We start from the raw sequence: 22,749 nt of genomic DNA, 5'->3' as shown, positions 1-22,749 counted from the left end.
ATGGTGAAACCCCGTCTCTACGAAAACATACAAAAAATTAGCCGGGCTTGGTGGCGGGCACCTGCAGTCCCAGCTACTCGGGAGGCTGAGGCAGGAGAATGCGAGAACCCGGGAAGCGGAGCTTGCAGTGAGCCGAGATCGCGCCCCTGCACTCCAGCCTGGGCGACAGGACGGGACTCCGTCTAAACAACAACAACAACAACAAAAAGATTTCGTAGTGTGCATATTGCATGTTCACGTAGCACCACGTTTAATTAGACTCTCTTCATGATGATTCAAAAGCAACATAAGTATAATTACAGATGCCAACAAGCCTTTGTTTAAGTGTGTGTCCTGCTTCATGCTATATTAGAAATTAAAAGTGAAGTATTTAATATACAGGTATGCAAAGCCATACATTTCAATAGCCATTACAAATGTGGCTCACTAATCTTTCGGGCTATGCCATGTGACCTGTCCTGACTCTAAAAAATCTCCAGCGTACCCCTTTATAAAAATAAAAGTAATAAAAGAAAATAACTAGGGTAGTATTTCCTGGATTGTGAACTTCAAGGAAAATCAGATCACAATTTAGAAATAGAGTTTTCAACCATGCCTAGGATTCCTAAGTTCCAAGTGGTAAACGGTTCCTTGATGATGAGATAGCTGTGAATGTTTCATCTCTGCCTGTTTTGCTTTTTTATCTTGTCTTAGAAAAGTGAAAGCCAGCTATTTTCTTCATAAAGGAAAATATTTTGGTTACATATTCATTTCCTATCTCATGGCACTCTGCTGTCTTTGCCCTTAGTGAGGATGTACGTTTATCATATTTTTACCTAAAACAAGCACATGAATTAATGGTATCAATTCTCACATCTGAATTTCTGAGGTTTCTTCAGTGCTTCAGACGTAAGTTTGAAAGATACTAATGAATCGAGAACGACCTTCTCATTGTAATTAAAGGAGGTTTTTATTTAAAGCGTATCGGATACAATGTTAAGCACTTTTTTTTTTTTTTTTCTAAAACACATACATGCAATATGATCATGCGTATTTAGCCTTAAAAGGGTTAGACATAAATTTGGTGTGTTTTAGAGGGTTAATATCCCTGAAGTGCCTTAATTGAGAGATGATCAATCATCTCTCAAGGGAAACAACATGTATAAGTGGTATTTCTAAATATATTAAGCTATGTCATACTGAAAAATGTAAAAGTAGAGAAAACTGAGAGATTAAGCCTATTTTATTAGTATTATTTGATGAAAGGGATATATTTCTATGTGAAAGAAATGTCTGTTTTTTCTTGAAGCTAAGTGTTTCATAAGAGCTTTTTCATAACAGTAGTTTAACAACTCATATGGTATAACAAACAGAATAAATTTTAGCAACAAAGCAATTGTAGAATTCATTCCTTGAACGCTGAAATTGTTATTTTCAATAACCATTATTCTAACATTGCAACACGCAGGTTCATGATACGTAAAAAGTCCCTGGAAATTGACTTCTAGTTTTTGATACTTTCATATTAGGTTTTTTGTTGTTGTTGTTGTTGTTTGTTTGTTTTTCTAGAATCTCGCTCTGTCATCCAGGCTGGAGTGCAGTGGCATGATCTTGGCTAACTGCAACCTCCGCCTCCTGGGTTCAAGTGATTCCCGTAGCTCAGGCCCCCGAGTGGCTTGGGTTCCAGGCATGTGCCACGATACCTGGCTGATTTTTGTATTTTTGTGGAGACGGGCTTCGCTATTTTGGCCAGGCTGGTTTGGAACTCCTGGCCTCGAGAGATCCGCCCTCCTCGGCCTTCCAAAATGCTGGAATTACAGGCATGAGCCGCTGCACCGGGCCTGGATTAGTCTGTTGATGGGTATGCTTTGACCTTTTTGTGTAAGTGGATCAGGAAATTTTAAGAGGACTAAACTAGAGAACCCCATAAATGTAAAAATACTCATATTTCACACAGGTACAAAAATGAACATATTTATTAACTATTATTCTATAAGTAGATATTTATGCTGATAAATTTAGAGCATTCTCTGCAATGATAAGTGAATTGTACCTTTGAACCCTCATCGCAAATTTGCAATTTCTAAACTACAGGACAAATTGAAGAACATAAGAGCTACTTGTAGTATTTTGACATAAGTGATTCTCATGTGTTTCCTTAACTGTATATCATAGCATTCTACCATCAGCTTGGACATCTCGTTTTTTTGAGGGGGCGGGGGTCATGACTTGGTCATCTTACTGAATACAGCTTCTTTCCTTATATGGCAGCTTACTCCTACTGGTATTAGGATTTTTCTGCTTTAGTTATTGTCACTTTAAATATCTTTTCACTGTGGAAATCTTCACAGCGTGTTTGACGAAATGTATTTGTTAAATTTTCTTAGGGATATTTCTGTCACGTTGGCATGTTAACAAAGACAATAACCCAAAAGACCCCACAACCCAGTGTAATCCCTTTTCCATCCAAGCATGAGGATTCATCTTCATATTCACACTGTGTGAATGTTTGGTAGGCTTTGTCAGGCTTGCATATTGTCAATTATATATGTCCCTTTTCTTTTAGAGTCTTCTGATAAAGATGGTCCTCTGCAGGTAACAACTTTTCTATTTTTATCTTGAATATTAACTATATATTTTATGAAGTATACATTATATATTAATTATTTTATTTCCAAACCCATTTAGCCGACCGGTGGAATGAAAGCTTCTAATCCAAATAAAGCCTTAGAATTGAAGGACAGAGAAACAGTCAAAGCAGGTAAATTTTGTAATTTTAATTTTACTCTGGAAAGAAGAATATTAAAATATTTGAAATGCTGAGAGCCCTTTTATTCCCAGTGTTGTTTTCTTTTCAAAATTTGACGGGAAATCTTGGTACAAATACTGCCAATGTTAGTATTTATGTTTGAGAAAATGCCATTTACAAGCCTAAGATTAAGAGTTTAAAAAAGTATTCTGCTTAACCTCATGTGGTTCAACTTTAATGTCCTGATAGTATAACGTTTCCAATTTGCAATTTCTGTACGTGCTGGGTTTTCAGACAGGTGAATTTTGAGACTGTGAAATATTTGCAGTGGTTCAAACGCTGATTGGAATTCTGATCTTAGAGGAAAGTTTCACTTGCTGACATGACAGTTGTGAGTGTTGTCACTCTGAGAATCGAAAGAAAATCCGTTTCCTTTTTTCTGATTCGGTGACTGGGTGTGTGGGGTGTGTGCGCGTGTTTCTGTGTGTGTGTGTGTGTGTGTGTGTGTGTGTGTGTGTGTGTGACTTATAATTTTAAAAAATCATGACCTGATGGCTCTTTGCTAGACACAGCGTTTTAGAAGAGTGACTCTAAAGCATTCGAGTCACTTTTTATGCTACTGTAATTAATTGCCTAGAGGTACAAAACAGCCTGAATTAGTTTTGGTTGTCATTCCCAGGCACGTTTGAAACATTTTACACCAGGCTGTGCACGGTGACACATGCCTGTAATCCTAGCATTTCGGGGGACCAAGGCGGGCAGATAACTGAAGGTCAGGAGTCCCAGACCAACCTGGTCAACATAGTGAAACCCCATCTCTACAGAAAATAACCAAAAATCGCCGGTTGTGGTGGTGGGTGCCTGTAATCTCAGCTACTCTGGAGGCTGAGGCAGGAGAATCGCTTGAACCTAGGAGGCAGAAGTTGCAGTGAGCCGAGCTTGTGCCACTTTAGCCTGAGTGACAGAGTGAGACTCCATCTCAAAAAGCAAAGGAACAAACAAACAACACCTCACAGCGTATGTGTGTGGTTATAGACTATGTGTAGAATTTGTTTTCATGTCTTAGATTTTCTTTTTTCTTTCTTTTCCTTTTTTCGAGAGGGAGTCTGGCTGGCTCGCTCTCTGGCCCAGGCTGGGGAGCAGTGGCGGGATCTCGGCTCACTGTAAGCTCCGCCTCCCGGGTTCACGCCATTCTCCTGCCTCAGCCTCCGGAGTAGCTGGGACTACAGGCGCCCGCCACCACGTCCGGCTAATTTTTTGTATTTTCTAGGCGAGACGGGGTTTCACCATGTTAGCCAGGATGGTCTCGATCTGCTGACCTGGTGTTCCGCCCACCTCGGCCTCCCAAAGTGCTGGCTTTACAGGCGTGAGCCACCACACCCGGCCCCAGAGTCTTTTTACACTAGTCCCACTTATTGTCTAGAAGTGACCAATATTCTAAACTACTTTTTTAAACAATTCTTATGCACGTTTAAATATTTTACAACGTGTGTGCGTGCTCATATTTAATATGTAAAATTTTTTTTTCAACTTCTAATGCGTACATGGGTGTACAGTGTAATTTTTGGCAACATTCTTTTGTGATCAGCATGATAATTTTTAGAGACATCCATAATGGACACAAGTAACTGTGTTTTTTCATATTCGTGTGCGTATAAAATTCCCTTGTATGACTGTACCATAGTTAACTATACAATTTTTATGCTGATAAGTAATAAATAAAAATGAAAACATGCAGATTTCAGAGTCTTTGAGTTAGTTTTATCTACTGACTTTTTATTTGTTAGAAATCAAAACTAAAATATTTAAAGTATTTCCTTGTCCAATCATACATTTCACTAACAATTCAAACTGTGACCCACGGATTTTAGAGCTATGGTGTTGCAACACGTTAGATCTCTGAAGCGATCCAGGGATCCAGGGTACTTTTCTGAAAATGAGTGAAGGTGGTGTCATACGAAAGTACGATTTGAGTTTCTTGGACCCTCTGCATGAAACGTGAACTTCAGGGATGCTGAAATCACAAGTTAAATTTACTTTTCAAAACCAGATATACGGTTGATGGATGTCAAATGATAAACATACCCTTAACAGTGAAACGGTCACTTAGGTTTCAGTTGTGCATGTTTGCTTGTTTCTTTAACCTGATTCAAATAGTTGTAATTTGTACTTTTTGTTGATAAAGAGAACTGGACGTCATTTTTGGTATAAATTCATTTTCTGTCTCATGGGCCTGAGAGCTCCTCAAGTCTTGTGTGGGCCTTGATTTTATCCTATAACATGTGGGAACGTTAGATTACTTAGGGCAATTAGTTTTACCTACACAATCCCGATGTTTCTCCAAGGTCTCACAAGCTGACTCTGAAGATATTGCTGCATTAGGGAAGAACTATGTCACTGTGATTAAAGCAGTTCTTAATTTATATGCAATAAAACTTTTTTTAGCTTCTCTTCCTAAAACATATACACACCCAAAACACACCCAATATACTGTCATGGCATACTGAAATGTAAAAGGGTTGGACATATAGTTTACTAACATCAAAAGGTAACATCCCTAAAAAATCTTGTTCGTCGATAAATCATCTTTTTTGAAGAACCGTGTAATAGAGATTGCGGAGTCAAGCAAACTAAATAATATTACAAAATGAAAATTTACAACGAAATGAGAGATGATAGGTTATTAAAGTTTTCTGAAAGAACAGCAAGTACAGAACTTGCTGTGTTTCACGGGAGATGAGGATATGACTGCTTCGTGAAGAAAAATGCATACGAGTTAGTCAAATTTCCTTTTTTCTGCCTTGTAGTGAATGATATGTTAATTTTCAGTCTTTTTAGATTTCAATTCTAACGGATTGACTATAGAAGTAGTGACAGTAATCGACAAAATGAATATACTGTCTACAGAGGAAAACACCTCAGATTCGTGAATGAAAGTCGATTTGTATGTGTTTTTAAAGTTTACAGTAGAGAAATGTTCTCATGAATGTATCTGTGATTAACCTTTTATAGCTCGGAAGTTCCCATCGCCATCCAAACAAAAGGACGACGAAGAAGGTTGTTTGGATTTTGAGGTACTGTGTATAACTGATTTTTAAAAATATTAGTGTTGCATGAAACGAAAACGTAATATCAGAGGCTTAGGCTCTATTTTCTCGCCTCTGCCTATGTCACCCCCAAATTATGTTTGATATTTTTCAGAATACGCTTAATGGAGAATCTATGTGCTAAGTAGATTACTGCTTCGTAGTGAAATTCTCCTATTATCTAGGATTAACTTAAGAAGCCAGCGTGCTATAGTGTAAAAAACAAGGCTTAGAAGCCACGAGAAATTCACGTGGGATCTGAAATAAGTTTGTCTAAAAGTGAAAGAACTACACTGAGTCCAGCTGTGGGCAAATTTATGATTCTGTGGTATATCTATCTAGATGTACAAAAGTTCTAATTGGATTCATAGAGAGACATCTATCAAGATGTACAAAAGTTCTAATTGGATTCATATGGCAACTGCAGTATTGTAAGAGCTGGGACCTGAAAAGTTAATGGCGGGGACTTGACATATTGACATTTCTTTCTTGTTCAGTGTAGACCTGAGGAACATTTCAGGAGAAAGAAAAGTGTGAGGAATAGGAAACCTTGTGGGACTATAATAACAAGAATATTGGTTGAATAGTCTTTTGAAAAATATAAATTATTTTCACAAAAGAACTCCTCGAGTCCCTTTATGGCAGGCAGTCAAGCTGCAGCAGCATGAGCGTCAAAGAATAGTGATGTATTTTAAGGTCACAGCTGTGGAAAGACGTGGACAATGTGTGACCTCTTAGAAATAAGCAGCTGCTGCCTGGTGGTAACAGCAAAGGGTGGAAGTCAATAGACAAGTAGATTTTTTCTGATTTGTCATCAGACAAAAAGATTTTAATATTTGTTTGCTTTCGTTTAGACATGACATATTTTTTCTTTCTTACTGCATTTACATTCTACTGAAGCACTTTTTCGATCAGCATAAATTTTGTCAAAAACTCGTTGCTTGTTTTAAGCCCCTGTTGACTGAAATAAAGCAACTTTTTCAACATTCTGTGCATACATTATATGACAGACTCTCAAAGTTCTCTTCATGACGTGTATCATTTTTAACACTAAACGATTCTCTGATCATGAATAGCTTAAATGTTTAATGCGGTATGTGTTATGGCAACCAGCAAGTGTATTGTATTTTGTTTGAAATGTCATGCTTATTTTTGATGAGGACTACAACACTAGTTAGATATTTTTAAGAGAGTTACTTTTTGAAATACGCAGGAGTGAATTATTTCGTGCATGTGATTTGTTTTTCCTTCTCACTAACCAAGTTCATAGCGTCATGAACGTACAGATAGATAAGCTTGATGTAGAGAGCGTTACGTGAGGTTTTCTATCAAAATGTTTTGGGTTTCAACACACGTCTGCTCTTAAGTCGAATTGCTTGTAAAGTAGGAAACTGTGTTCTTCCAAAAGATTTTAATTAGGAAATTTTGATACTCTTCATTATTGGGATTTCTCCGTTGAAATTATTTATTGATATTACTTTTAACAGAATTTCCTTGAGAATCTGTTACAGAATGATGAGTGTTTACCCAAGGCTACACATCGAAAAGAATTTGATACAATAAGTGGAAAATTAAGAGGTAAGAACCATTTTTTACTTAAAATTTCATTTGACCAGATATTTCTCTAAACTGATGAGGAGGAATATCCCCTAATAGCCAAAGAAAATCACCTCCTAAATGCAAAGCATGGGAAAGAAGAGAAGTGAAACGGTGATAAGTTGTACGTCTTATCAGGTGTTGGTAACAGACTACATTGAGAGCGCTGAAAGGGATCTGAATTATTAGTTTGAATTCAAGATATTCCAAGACCTGAGGAAAATGAGAAAATAAGAAAGAAGACAGTAGTAAAAGAGGAAATGAAGACTGAGAAAGACAGACGGTACACAGAGTACAGGAAGGAACAAGAAGCAGGTTTAATATAATGGAGGACGGTAAAATGAAATGATTCTTTAGGAAAAGATCGGGTATGGTTAGAAATTTGGGAAGAATATAAAGTGACCTTCTAGTACCAGACCTTACCAGAGAATTAGCTTAAAAATATTGTGACTCTTCCTGTCTTTCTCACTGGTGGGAAGCCATTAGGGATGGAAGCACCTGACCATGGAGAGCTGTGTTGTATTTGCAGTAGGTGAGAATAAGCATATATGCACGGCCACACGTGTATGCAATTTGTCACATACTCTCCGTGTAGACCAGAAGTTTTCAGACGTTAGAAAATCAGCTGGAAACCTTGTTAACAATTCACCCTGTGATTCAGCCGACTTGGGATGCTGCATTTTTAATAAGTTCTCAGGCGATGCTGATGCTGGTTGTCCTTGGACCTTGCTCTGAGTAGCAAGAGGAGAGGCCTTTCGTGGGAGAAATGTGGAGGAAGAGCAATCGGATACAGAAGGTGAAGACAGAAAAGGGTCAGGAGAAAGCATTATGTTGCTCTTATTTTTGAGTACATTTTTAGCCAGAGAAGAAGAAGAAAGAAAATTCAGAATGTTTTACTTGAATACTTAAATAGTTGTTATACGTAGGTACTGCACTGATGTTAATATAGAAAATGTTATTAATATTTAAGAAGTCTGTTGCAACTAAATTTGAAACAAGTATGTCAATATTGAAAGCGTATTTGCTATTCCTGATGAGTTTTGTACATCTTCCTCCATGAGTGGATCAAGAAATATTGAGATGGCTAAGCTACAAATTACAAAAATATTGGCATACCATTATACCATCTGGGTATGAAAATCAGTGAATATTTATATTGAGTATTATTCTCTAAGTATATATCCAAGCTGATCAATTCATAACGCTTTCACTGAGGAGATGTGAATTCTACATCCAGCTGAACTCTCATCGGAACGGTGTACCTTCTCAATGACAGGACATGGTAAAGAGCACGATGAATGCTTGCAATGTAATGATATACGTCCTTTTAATGTGTTGCATTGAGGACACAGCGTAGCATTCTCCGTCCAGCTTTTGTATTTATTTTCTCGGTGTCATGATTTGCTCCTCTGATTCAAGATCACTTCTCTCCTCATCACTCAGCATATACATATTGGTATTAACGCTTTTTGCAAACATCATATATAAAGGGTTGTACCGTGTTCTTGTCATTCCACAGCAACTTTGTTTTGTTCGGCGATTAGCTCGCCTTTCATTTATTTTAAGATTTCAGGCCGGGCGCAGTGTCTCACGCCTGTAATCCCCAGCACTGTGGGAGGCCGAGGCTGGTGGATCACGAGGTCGGCAGATCGAGACCATCCTGGCTAACATGGTGAAACCCCGTCTCTACGAAAACATACAAAAAATTAGCCGGGCTTGGTGGCGGGCACCTGCAGTCCCAGCTACTCGGGAGGCTGAGGCAGGAGAATGCGAGAACCCGGGAAGCGGAGCTTGCAGTGAGCCGAGATCGCGCCCCTGCACTCCAGCCTGGGCGACAGGACGGGACTCCGTCTAAACAACAACAACAACAACAAAAAGATTTCGTAGTGTGCATATTGCATGTTCACGTAGCACCACGTTTAATTAGACTCTCTTCATGATGATTCAAAAGCAACATAAGTATAATTACAGATGCCAACAAGCCTTTGTTTAAGTGTGTGTCCTGCTTCATGCTATATTAGAAATTAAAAGTGAAGTATTTAATATACAGGTATGCAAAGCCATACATTTCAATAGCCATTACAAATGTGGCTCACTAATCTTTCGGGCTATGCCATGTGACCTGTCCTGACTCTAAAAAATCTCCAGCATACCCCTTTATAAAAATAAAAGTAATAAAAGAAAATAACTAGGGTAGTATTTCCTGGATTGTGAACTTCAAGGAAAATCAGATCACAATTTAGAAATAGAGTTTTCAACCATGCCTAGGATTCCTAAGTTCCAAGTGGTAAACGGTTCCTTGATGATGAGATAGCTGTGAATGTTTCATCTCTGCCTGTTTTGCTTTTTTATCTTGTCTTAGAAAAGTGAAAGCCAGCTATTTTCTTCATAAAGGAAAATATTTTGGTTACATATTCATTTCCTATCTCATGGCACTCTGCTGTCTTTGCCCTTAGTGAGGATGTACGTTTATCATATTTTTACCTAAAACAAGCACATGAATTAATGGTATCAATTCTCACATCTGAATTTCTGAGGTTTCTTCAGTGCTTCAGACGTAAGTTTGAAAGATACTAATGAATCGAGAACGACCTTCTCATTGTAATTAAAGGAGGTTTTTATTTAAAGCGTATCGGATACAATGTTAAGCACTTTTTTTTTTTTTTTTTCTAAAACACATACATGCAATATGATCATGCGTATTTAGCCTTAAAAGGGTTAGACATAAATTTGGTGTGTTTTAGAGGGTTAATATCCCTGAAGTGCCTTAATTGAGAGATGATCAATCATCTCTCAAGGGAAACAACATGTATAAGTGGTATTTCTAAATATATTAAGCTATGTCATACTGAAAAATGTAAAAGTAGAGAAAACTGAGAGATTAAGCCTATTTTATTAGTATTATTTGATGAAAGGGATATATTTCTATGTGAAAGAAATGTCTGTTTTTTCTTGAAGCTAAGTGTTTCATAAGAGCTTTTTCATAACAGTAGTTTAACAACTCATATGGTATAACAAACAGAATAAATTTTAGCAACAAAGCAATTGTAGAATTCATTCCTTGAACGCTGAAATTGTTATTTTCAATAACCATTATTCTAACATTGCAACACGCAGGTTCATGATACGTAAAAAGTCCCTGGAAATTGACTTCTAGTTTTTGATACTTTCATATTAGGTTTTTTGTTGTTGTTGTTGTTGTTTGTTTGTTTTTCTAGAATCTCGCTCTGTCATCCAGGCTGGAGTGCAGTGGCATGATCTTGGCTAACTGCAACCTCCGCCTCCTGGGTTCAAGTGATTCCCGTAGCTCAGGCCCCCGAGTGGCTTGGGTTCCAGGCATGTGCCACGATACCTGGCTGATTTTTGTATTTTTGTGGAGACGGGCTTCGCTATTTTGGCCAGGCTGGTTTGGAACTCCTGGCCTCGAGAGATCCGCCCTCCTCGGCCTTCCAAAATGCTGGAATTACAGGCATGAGCCGCTGCACCGGGCCTGGATTAGTCTGTTGATGGGTATGCTTTGACCTTTTTGTGTAAGTGGATCAGGAAATTTTAAGAGGACTAAACTAGAGAACCCCATAAATGTAAAAATACTCATATTTCACACAGGTACAAAAATGAACATATTTATTAACTATTATTCTATAAGTAGATATTTATGCTGATAAATTTAGAGCATTCTCTGCAATGATAAGTGAATTGTACCTTTGAACCCTCATCGCAAATTTGCAATTTCTAAACTACAGGACAAATTGAAGAACATAAGAGCTACTTGTAGTATTTTGACATAAGTGATTCTCATGTGTTTCCTTAACTGTATATCATAGCATTCTACCATCAGCTTGGACATCTCGTTTTTTTGAGGGGGCGGGGGTCATGACTTGGTCATCTTACTGAATACAGCTTCTTTCCTTATATGGCAGCTTACTCCTACTGGTATTAGGATTTTTCTGCTTTAGTTATTGTCACTTTAAATATCTTTTCACTGTGGAAATCTTCACAGCGTGTTTGACGAAATTTATTTGTTAAATTTTCTTAGGGATATTTCTGTCACGTTGGCATGTTAACAAAGACAATAACCCAAAAGACCCCACAACCCAGTGTAATCCCTTTTCCATCCAAGCATGAGGATTCATCTTCATATTCACACTGTGTGAATGTTTGGTAGGCTTTGTCAGGCTTGCATATTGTCAATTATATATGTCCCTTTTCTTTTAGAGTCTTCTGATAAAGATGGTCCTCTGCAGGTAACAACTTTTCTATTTTTATCTTGAATATTAACTATATATTTTATGAAGTATACATTATATATTAATTATTTTATTTCCAAACCCATTTAGCCGACCGGTGGAATGAAAGCTTCTAATCCAAATAAAGCCTTAGAATTGAAGGACAGAGAAACAGTCAAAGCAGGTAAATTTTGTAATTTTAATTTTACTCTGGAAAGAAGAATATTAAAATATTTGAAATGCTGAGAGCCCTTTTATTCCCAGTGTTGTTTTCTTTTCAAAATTTGACGGGAAATCTTGGTACAAATACTGCCAATGTTAGTATTTATGTTTGAGAAAATGCCATTTACAAGCCTAAGATTAAGAGTTTAAAAAAGTATTCTGCTTAACCTCATGTGGTTCAACTTTAATGTCCTGATAGTATAACGTTTCCAATTTGCAATTTCTGTACGTGCTGGGTTTTCAGACAGGTGAATTTTGAGACTGTGAAATATTTGCAGTGGTTCAAACGCTGATTGGAATTCTGATCTTAGAGGAAAGTTTCACTTGCTGACATGACAGTTGTGAGTGTTGTCACTCTGAGAATCGAAAGAAAATCCGTTTCCTTTTTTCTGATTCGGTGACTGAGTGGGTGTGTGGGGTGTGTGCGCGTGTTTCTGTGTGTGTGTGTGTGTGTGTGTGTGTGTGTGTGTGTGTGTGACTTATAATTTTAAAAAATCATGACCTGATGGCTCTTTGCTAGACACAGCGTTTTAGAAGAGTGACTCTAAAGCATTCGAGTCACTTTTTATGCTACTGTAATTAATTGCCTAGAGGTACAAAACAGCCTGAATTAGTTTTGGTTGTCATTCCCAGGCACGTTTGAAACATTTTACACCAGGCTGTGCACGGTGACACATGCCTGTAATCCTAGCATTTCGGGGGACCAAGGCGGGCAGATAACTGAAGGTCAGGAGTCCCAGACCAACCTGGTCAACATAGTGAAACCCCATCTCTACAGAAAATAACCAAAAATCGCCGGTTGTGGTGGTGGGTGCCTGTAATCTCAGCTACTCTGGAGGCTGAGGCAGGAGAATCGCTTGAACCTAGGAGGCAGAAGTTGCAGTGAGCCGAGCTTGTGCCACTTTAGCCTGAGTGACAGAGTGAGACTCCATCTCAAAAAGCAAAGGAACAAACAAACAACACCTCACAGCGTATGTGTGTGGTTATAGACTATGTGTAGAATTTGTTTTCATGTCTTAGATTTTCTTTTTTCTTTCTTTTCCTTTTTTCGAGAGGGAGTCTGGCTGGCTCGCTCTCTGGCCCAGGCTGGGGAGCAGTGGCGGGATCTCGGCTCACTGTAAGCTCCGCCTCCCGGGTTCACGCCATTCTCCTGCCTCAGCCTCCGGAGTAGCTGGGACTACAGGCGCCCGCCACCACGTCCGGCTAATTTTTTGTATTTTCTAGGCGAGACGGGGTTTCACCATGTTAGCCAGGATGGTCTCGATCTGCTGACCTGGTGTTCCGCCCACCTCGGCCTCCCAAAGTGCTGGCTTTACAGGCGTGAGCCACCACACCCGGCCCCAGAGTCTTTTTACACTAGTCCCACTTATTGTCTAGAAGTGACCAATATTCTAAACTACTTTTTTAAACAATTCTTATGCATGTTTAAATATTTTACAACGTGTGTGCGTGCTCATATTTAATATGTAAAATTTTTTTTTCAACTTCTAATGCGTACATGGGTGTACAGTGTAATTTTTGGCAACATTCTTTTGTGATCAGCATGATAATTTTTAGAGACATCCATAATGGACACAAGTAACTGTGTTTTTTCATATTCGTGTGCGTATAAAATTCCCTTGTATGACTGTACCATAGTTAACTATACAATTTTTATGCTGATAAGTAATAAATAAAAATGAAAACATGCAGATTTCAGAGTCTTTGAGTTAGTTTTATCTACTGACTTTTTATTTGTTAGAAATCAAAACTAAAATATTTAAAGTATTTCCTTGTCCAATCATACATTTCACTAACAATTCAAACTGTGACCCACGGATTTTAGAGCTATGGTGTTGCAACACGTTAGATCTCTGAAGCGATCCAGGGATCCAGGGTACTTTTCTGAAAATGAGTGAAGGTGGTGTCATACGAAAGTACGATTTGAGTTTCTTGGACCCTCTGCATGAAACGTGAACTTCAGGGATGCTGAAATCACAAGTTAAATTTACTTTTCAAAACCAGATATACGGTTGATGGATGTCAAATGATAAACATACCCTTAACAGTGAAACGGTCACTTAGGTTTCAGTTGTGCATGTTTGCTTGTTTCTTTAACCTGATTCAAATAGTTGTAATTTGTACTTTTTGTTGATAAAGAGAACTGGACGTCATTTTTGGTATAAATTCATTTTCTGTCTCATGGGCCTGAGAGCTCCTCAAGTCTTGTGTGGGCCTTGATTTTATCCTATAACATGTGGGAACGTTAGATTACTTAGGGCAATTAGTTTTACCTACACAATCCCGATGTTTCTCCAAGGTCTCACAAGCTGACTCTGAAGATATTGCTGCATTAGGGAAGAACTATGTCACTGTGATTAAAGCAGTTCTTAATTTATATGCAATAAAACTTTTTTTAGCTTCTCTTCCTAAAACATATACACACCCAAAACACACCCAATATACTGTCATGGCATACTGAAATGTAAAAGGGTTGGACATATAGTTTACTAACATCAAAAGGTAACATCCCTAAAAAATCTTGTTCGTCGATAAATCATCTTTTTTGAAGAACCGTGTAATAGAGATTGCGGAGTCAAGCAAACTAAATAATATTACAAAATGAAAATTTACAACGAAATGAGAGATGATAGGTTATTAAAGTTTTCTGAAAGAACAGCAAGTACAGAACTTGCTGTGTTTCACGGGAGAAGAGGATATGACTGCTTCGTGAAGAAAAATGCATACGAGTTAGTCAAATTTCCTTTTTTCTGCCTTGTAGTGAATGATATGTTAATTTTCAGTCTTTTTAGATTTCAATTCTAACGGATTGACTATAGAAGTAGTGACAGTAATCGACAAAATGAATATACTGTCTACAGAGGAAAACACCTCAGATTCGTGAATGAAAGTCGATTTGTATGTGTTTTTAAAGTTTACAGTAGAGAAATGTTCTCATGAATGTATCTGTGATTAACCTTTTATAGCTCGGAAGTTCCCATCGCCATCCAAACAAAAGGACGACGAAGAAGGTTGTTTGGATTTTGAGGTACTGTGTATAACTGATTTTTAAAAATATTAGTATTGCATGATACGAAAACGTAAAATCAGAGGCTTAGGCTTTATTTTCTCGCCTCTGCCTATGTCACCCCCAAATTATGTTTGATATTTTTCAGAATACGCTTAATGGAGAATCTATGTGCTAAGTAGATTACTGCTTCGTAGTGAAATTCTCCTATTATCTAGGATTAACTTAAGAAGCCAGCGTGCTATAGTGTAAAAAACAAGGCTTAGAAGCCACGAGAAATTCACGTGGGATCTGAAATAAGTTTGTCTAAAAGTGAAAGAACTACACTGAGTCCAGCTGTGGGCAAATTTATGATTCTGTGGTATATCTATCTAGATGTACAAAAGTTCTAATTGGATTCATAGAGAGACATCTATCAAGATGTACAAAAGTTCTAATTGGATTCATATGGCAACTGCAGTATTGTAAGAGCTGGGACCTGAAAAGTTAATGGCGGGGACTTGACATATTGACATTTCTTTCTTGTTCAGTGTAGACCTGAGGAACATTTCAGGAGAAAGAAAAGTGTGAGGAATAGGAAACCTTGTGGGACTATAATAACAAGAATATTGGTTGAATAGTCTTTTGAAAAATATAAATTATTTTCACAAAAGAACTCCTCGAGTCCCTTTATGGCAGGCAGTCAAGCTGCAGCAGCATGAGCGTCAAAGAATAGTGATGTATTTTAAGGTCACAGCTGTGGAAAGACGTGGACAATGTGTGACCTCTTAGAAATAAGCAGCTGCTGCCTGGTGGTAACAGCAAAGGGTGGAAGTCAATAGACAAGTAGATTTTTTCTGATTTGTCATCAGACAAAAAGATTTTAATATTTGTTTGCTTTCGTTTAGACATGACATATTTTTTCTTTCTTACTGCATTTACATTCTACTGAAGCACTTTTTCGATCAGCATAAATTTTGTCAAAAACTCGTTGCTTGTTTTAAGCCCCTGTTGACTGAAATAAAGCAACTTTTTCAACATTCTGTGCATACATTATATGACAGACTCTCAAAGTTCTCTTCATGACGTGTATCATTTTTAACACTAAACGATTCTCTGATCATGAATAGCTTAAATGTTTAATGCGGTATGTGTTATGGCAACCAGCAAGTGTATTGTATTTTGTTTGAAATGTCATGCTTATTTTTGATGAGGACTACAACACTAGTTAGATATTTTTAAGAGAGTTACTTTTTGAAATACGCAGGAGTGAATTATTTCGTGCATGTGATTTGTTTTTCCTTCTCACTAACCAAGTTCATAGCGTCATGAACGTACAGATAGATAAGCTTGATGTAGAGAGCGTTACGTGAGGTTTTCTATCAAAATGTTTTGGGTTTCAACACACGTCTGCTCTTAAGTCGAATTGCTTGTAAAGTAGGAAACTGTGTTCTTCCAAAAGATTTTAATTAGGAAATTTTGATACTCTTCATTATTGGGATTTCTCCGTTGAAATTATTTATTGATATTACTTTCAACAGAATTTCCTTGAGAATCTGTTACAGAATGATGAGTGTTTACCCAAGGCTACACATCGAAAAGAATTTGATACAATAAGTGGAAAATTAAGAGGTAAGAACCATTTTTTACTTAAAATTTCATTTGACCAGATATTTCTCTAAACTGATGAGGAGGAATATCCCCTAATAGCCAAAGAAAATCACCTCCTAAATGCAAAGCATGGGAAAGAAGAGAAGTGAAACGGTGATAAGTTGTACGTCTTATCAGGTGTTGGTAACAGACTACATTGAGAGCGCTGAAAGGGATCTGAATTATTAGTTTGAATTCAAGATATTCCAAGACCTGAGGAAAATGAGAAAATAAGAAAGAAGACAGTAGTAAAAGAGGAAATGAAGACTGAGAAAGACAGACGGTACACAGAGTACAGGAAGGAACAAGAAGCAGGTTTAATATAATGGAGGACGGTAAAATGAAATGATTCTTTAGGAAAAGATCGGGTATGGTTAGAAATTTGGGAAGAATATAAAGTGACCTTCTAGTACCAGACCTTACCAGAGAATTAGCTTAAAAATATTGTGACTCTTCCTGTCTTTCTCACTGGTGGGAAGCCATTAGGGATGGAAGCACCTGACCATGGAGAGCTGTGTTGTATTTGCAGTAGGTGAGAATAAGCATATATGCACGGCCACACGTGTATGCAATTTGTCACATACTCTCCGTGTAGACCAGAAGTTTTCAGACGTTAGAAAATCAGCTGGAAACCTTGTTAACAATTCACCCTGTGATTCAGCCGACTTGGGATGCTGCATTTTTAATAAGTTCTCAGGCGATGCTGATGCTGGTTGTCCTTGGACCTTGCTCTGAGTAGCAAGAGGAGAGGCCTTTCGTGGGAGAAATGTGGAGGAAGAGCAATCGGATACAGAAGGTGAAGACAGAAAAGGGTCAGGAGAAAGCATTATGTTGCTCTTATTTTTGAGTACATTTTTAGCCAGAGAAGAAGAAGAAAGAAAATTCAGAATGTTTTACTTGAATACTTAAATAGTTGTTATACGTAGGTACTGCACTGATGTTAATATAGAAAATGTTATTAATATTTAAGAAGTCTGTTGCAACTAAATTTGAAACAAGTATGTCAATATTGAAAGCGTATTTGCTATTCCTGATGAGTTTTGTACATCTTCCTCCATGAGTGGATCAAGAAATATTGAGATGGCTAAGCTACAAATTACAAAAATATTGGCATACCATTATACCATCTGGGTATGAAAATCAGTGAATATTTATATTGAGTATTATTCTCTAAGTATATATCCAAGCTGATCAATTCATAACGCTTTCACTGAGGAGATGTGAATTCTACATCCAGCTGAACTCTCATCGGAACGGTGTACCTTCTCAATGACAGGACATGGTAAAGAGCACGATGAATGCTTGCAATGTAATGATATACGTCCTTTTAATGTGTTGCATTGAGGACACAGCGTAGCATTCTCCGTCCAGCTTTTGTATTTATTTTCTCGGTGTCATGATTTGCTCCTCTGATTCAAGATCACTTCTCTCCTCATCACTCAGCATATACATATTGGTATTAACGCTTTTTGCAAACATCATATATAAAGGGTTGTACCGTGTTCTTGTCATTCCACAGCAACTTTGTTTTGTTCGGCGATTAGCTCGCCTTTCATTTATTTTAAGATTTCAGGCCGGGCGCAGTGTCTCACGCCTGTAATCCCCAGCACTGTGGGAGGCCGAGGCTGGTGGATCACGAGGTCGGCAGATCGAGACCATCCTGGCTAACATGGTGAAACCCCGTCTCTACGAAAACATACAAAAACTTAGCCGGGCTTGGTGGCGGGCACCTGCAGTCCCAGCTACTCGGGAGGCTGAGGCAGGAGAATGCGAGAACCCGGGAAGCGGAGCTTGCAGTGAGCCGAGATCGCGCCCCTGCACTCCAGCCTGGGCGACAGGACGGGACTCCGTCTAAACAACAACAACAACAACAAAAAGATTTCGTAGTGTGCATATTGCATGTTCACGTAGCACCACGTTTAATTAGACTCTCTTCATGATGATTCAAAAGCAACATAAGTATAATTACAGATGCCAACAAGCCTTTGTTTAAGTGTGTGTCCTGCTTCATGCTATATTAGAAATTAAAAGTGAAGTATTTAATATACAGGTATGCAAAGCCATACATTTCAATAGCCATTACAAATGTGGCTCACTAATCTTTCGGGCTATGCCATGTGACCTGTCCTGACTCTAAAAAATCTCCAGCATACCCCTTTATAAAAATAAAAGTAATAAAAGAAAATAACTAGGGTAGTATTTCCTGGATTGTGAACTTCAAGGAAAATCAGATCACAATTTAGAAATAGAGTTTTCAACCATGCCTAGGATTCCTAAGTTCCAAGTGGTAAACGGTTCCTTGATGATGAGATAGCTGTGAATGTTTCATCTCTGCCTGTTTTGCTTTTTTATCTTGTCTTAGAAAAGTGAAAGCCAGCTATTTTCTTCATAAAGGAAAATATTTTGGTTACATATTCATTTCCTATCTCATGGCACTCTGCTGTCTTTGCCCTTAGTGAGGATGTACGTTTATCATATTTTTACCTAAAACAAGCACATGAATTAATGGTATCAATTCTCACATCTGAATTTCTGAGGTTTCTTCAGTGCTTCAGACGTAAGTTTGAAAGATACTAATGAATCGAGAACGACCTTCTCATTGTAATTAAAGGAGGTTTTTATTTAAAGCGTATCGGATACAATGTTAAGCACTTTTTTTTTTTTTTCTAAAACACATACATGCAATATGATCATGCGTATTTAGCCTTAAAAGGGTTAGACATAAATTTGGTGTGTTTTAGAGGGTTAATATCCCTGAAGTGCCTTAATTGAGAGATGATCAATCATCTCTCAAGGGAAACAACATGTATAAGTGGTATTTCTAAATATATTAAGCTATGTCATACTGAAAAATGTAAAAGTAGAGAAAACTGAGAGATTAAGCCTATTTTATTAGTATTATTTGATGAAAGGGATATATTTCTATGTGAAAGAAATGTCTGTTTTTTCTTGAAGCTAAGTGTTTCATAAGAGCTTTTTCATAACAGTAGTTTAACAACTCATATGGTATAACAAACAGAATAAATTTTAGCAACAAAGCAATTGTAGAATTCATTCCTTGAACGCTGAAATTGTTATTTTCAATAACCATTATTCTAACATTGCAACACGCAGGTTCATGATACGTAAAAAGTCCCTGGAAATTGACTTCTAGTTTTTGATACTTTCATATTAGGTTTTTTGTTGTTGTTGTTGTTGTTTGTTTGTTTTTCTAGAATCTCGCTCTGTCATCCAGGCTGGAGTGCAGTGGCATGATCTTGGCTAACTGCAACCTCCGCCTCCTGGGTTCAAGTGATTCCCGTAGCTCAGGCCCCCGAGTGGCTTGGGTTCCAGGCATGTGCCACGATACCTGGCTGATTTTTGTATTTTTGTGGAGACGGGCTTCGCTATTTTGGCCAGGCTGGTTTGGAACTCCTGGCCTCGAGAGATCCGCCCTCCTCGGCCTTCCAAAATGCTGGAATTACAGGCATGAGCCGCTGCACCGGGCCTGGATTAGTCTGTTGATGGGTATGCTTTGACCTTTTTGTGTAAGTGGATCAGGAAATTTTAAGAGGACTAAACTAGAGAACCCCATAAATGTAAAAATACTCATATTTCACACAGGTACAAAAATGAACATATTTATTAACTATTATTCTATAAGTAGATATTTATGCTGATAAATTTAGAGCATTCTCTGCAATGATAAGTGAATTGTACCTTTGAACCCTCATCGCAAATTTGCAATTTCTAAACTACAGGACAAATTGAAGAACATAAGAGCTACTTGTAGTATTTTGACATAAGTGATTCTCATGTGTTTCCTTAACTGTATATCATAGCATTCTACCATCAGCTTGGACATCTCGTTTTTTTGAGGGGGCGGGGGTCATGACTTGGTCATCTTACTGAATACAGCTTCTTTCCTTATATGGCAGCTTACTCCTACTGGTATTAGGATTTTTCTGCTTTAGTTATTGTCACTTTAAATATCTTTTCACTGTGGAAATCTTCACAGCGTGTTTGACGAAATGTATTTGTTAAATTTTCTTAGGGATATTTCTGTCACGTTGGCATGTTAACAAAGACAATAACCCAAAAGACCCCACAACCCAGTGTAATCCCTTTTCCATCCAAGCATGAGGATTCATCTTCATATTCACACTGTGTGAATGTTTGGTAGGCTTTGTCAGGCTTGCATATTGTCAATTATATATGTCCCTTTTCTTTTAGAGTCTTCTGATAAAGATGGTCCTCTGCAGGTAACAACTTTTCTATTTTTATCTTGAATATTAACTATATATTTTATGAAGTATACATTATATATTAATTATTTTATTTCCAAACCCATTTAGCCGACCGGTGGAATGAAAGCTTCTAATCCAAATAAAGCCTTAGAATTGAAGGACAGAGAAACAGTCAAAGCAGGTAAATTTTGTAATTTTAATTTTACTCTGGAAAGAAGAATATTAAAATATTTGAAATGCTGAGAGCCCTTTTATTCCCAGTGTTGTTTTCTTTTCAAAATTTGACGGGAAATCTTGGTACAAATACTGCCAATGTTAGTATTTATGTTTGAGAAAATGCCATTTACAAGCCTAAGATTAAGAGTTTAAAAAAGTATTCTGCTTAACCTCATGTGGTTCAACTTTAATGTCCTGATAGTATAACGTTTCCAATTTGCAATTTCTGTACGTGCTGGGTTTTCAGACAGGTGAATTTTGAGACTGTGAAATATTTGCAGTGGTTCAAACGCTGATTGGAATTCTGATCTTAGAGGAAAGTTTCACTTGCTGACATGACAGTTGTGAGTGTTGTCACTCTGAGAATCGAAAGAAAATCCGTTTCCTTTTTTCTGATTCGGTGACTGAGTGGGTGTGTGGGGTGTGTGCGCGTGTTTCTGTGTGTGTGTGTGTGTGTGTGTGTGTGTGTGTGACTTATAATTTTAAAAAATCATGACCTGATGGCTCTTTGCTAGACACAGCGTTTTAGAAGAGTGACTCTAAAGCATTCGAGTCACTTTTTATGCTACTGTAATTAATTGCCTAGAGGTACAAAACAGCCTGAATTAGTTTTGGTTGTCATTCCCAGGCACGTTTGAAACATTTTACACCAGGCTGTGCACGGTGACACATGCCTGTAATCCTAGCATTTCGGGGGACCAAGGCGGGCAGATAACTGAAGGTCAGGAGTCCCAGACCAACCTGGTCAACATAGTGAAACCCCATCTCTACAGAAAATAACCAAAAATCGCCGGTTGTGGTGGTGGGTGCCTGTAATCTCAGCTACTCTGGAGGCTGAGGCAGGAGAATCGCTTGAACCTAGGAGGCAGAAGTTGCAGTGAGCCGAGCTTGTGCCACTTTAGCCTGAGTGACAGAGTGAGACTCCATCTCAAAAAGCAAAGGAACAAACAAACAACACCTCACAGCGTATGTGTGTGGTTATAGACTATGTGTAGAATTTGTTTTCATGTCTTAGATTTTCTTTTTTCTTTCTTTTCCTTTTTTCGAGAGGGAGTCTGGCTGGCTCGCTCTCTGGCCCAGGCTGGGGAGCAGTGGCGGGATCTCGGCTCACTGTAAGCTCCGCCTCCCGGGTTCACGCCATTCTCCTGCCTCAGCCTCCGGAGTAGCTGGGACTACAGGCGCCCGCCACCACGTCCGGCTAATTTTTTGTATTTTCTAGGCGAGACGGGGTTTCACCATGTTAGCCAGGATGGTCTCGATCTGCTGACCTGGTGTTCCGCCCACCTCGGCCTCCCAAAGTGCTGGCTTTACAGGCGTGAGCCACCACACCCGGCCCCAGAGTCTTTTTACACTAGTCCCACTTATTGTCTAGAAGTGACCAATATTCTAAACTACTTTTTTAAACAATTCTTATGCATGTTTAAATATTTTACAACGTGTGTGCGTGCTCATATTTAATATGTAAAATTTTTTTTTCAACTTCTAATGCGTACATGGGTGTACAGTGTAATTTTTGGCAACATTCTTTTGTGATCAGCATGATAATTTTTAGAGACATCCATAATGGACACAAGTAACTGTGTTTTTTCATATTCGTGTGCGTATAAAATTCCCTTGTATGACTGTACCATAGTTAACTATACAATTTTTATGCTGATAAGTAATAAATAAAAATGAAAACATGCAGATTTCAGAGTCTTTGAGTTAGTTTTATCTACTGACTTTTTATTTGTTAGAAATCAAAACTAAAATATTTAAAGTATTTCCTTGTCCAATCATACATTTCACTAACAATTCAAACTGTGACCCACGG

At 38.0% G+C, this 22,749-nt stretch overlaps 1 protein-coding gene across 1 annotated transcript in view; it reads left to right on the top strand.

Moving 5' to 3' along the window:
* LOC105463238 (ankyrin repeat domain-containing protein 30B) overlaps positions 1-22,749 on the top strand; it is a 189,337-nt gene that overhangs the window by 38,673 nt on the left and 127,915 nt on the right. The window contains 10 exon segments of the mRNA XM_071070132.1: positions 2,546-2,574; positions 2,668-2,740; positions 5,741-5,802; positions 7,302-7,392; positions 11,626-11,654; positions 11,748-11,820; positions 14,825-14,886; positions 16,386-16,476; positions 20,707-20,735; positions 20,829-20,901. Of these exon segments, the coding sequence (XP_070926233.1) occupies positions 2,546-2,574; positions 2,668-2,740; positions 5,741-5,802; positions 7,302-7,392; positions 11,626-11,654; positions 11,748-11,820; positions 14,825-14,886; positions 16,386-16,476; positions 20,707-20,735; positions 20,829-20,901 (612 nt within the window).

Source organism: Macaca nemestrina, chromosome 9 (assembly GCF_043159975.1).
Source record: "Macaca nemestrina isolate mMacNem1 chromosome 9, mMacNem.hap1, whole genome shotgun sequence".
In the NCBI taxonomy this organism is placed as follows: Eukaryota; Metazoa; Chordata; class Mammalia; order Primates; family Cercopithecidae; genus Macaca; species Macaca nemestrina.
The sequence above is the reverse complement of the archived record's forward strand: the minus strand, read 5'-3'. Positions and strand labels throughout refer to the sequence as shown.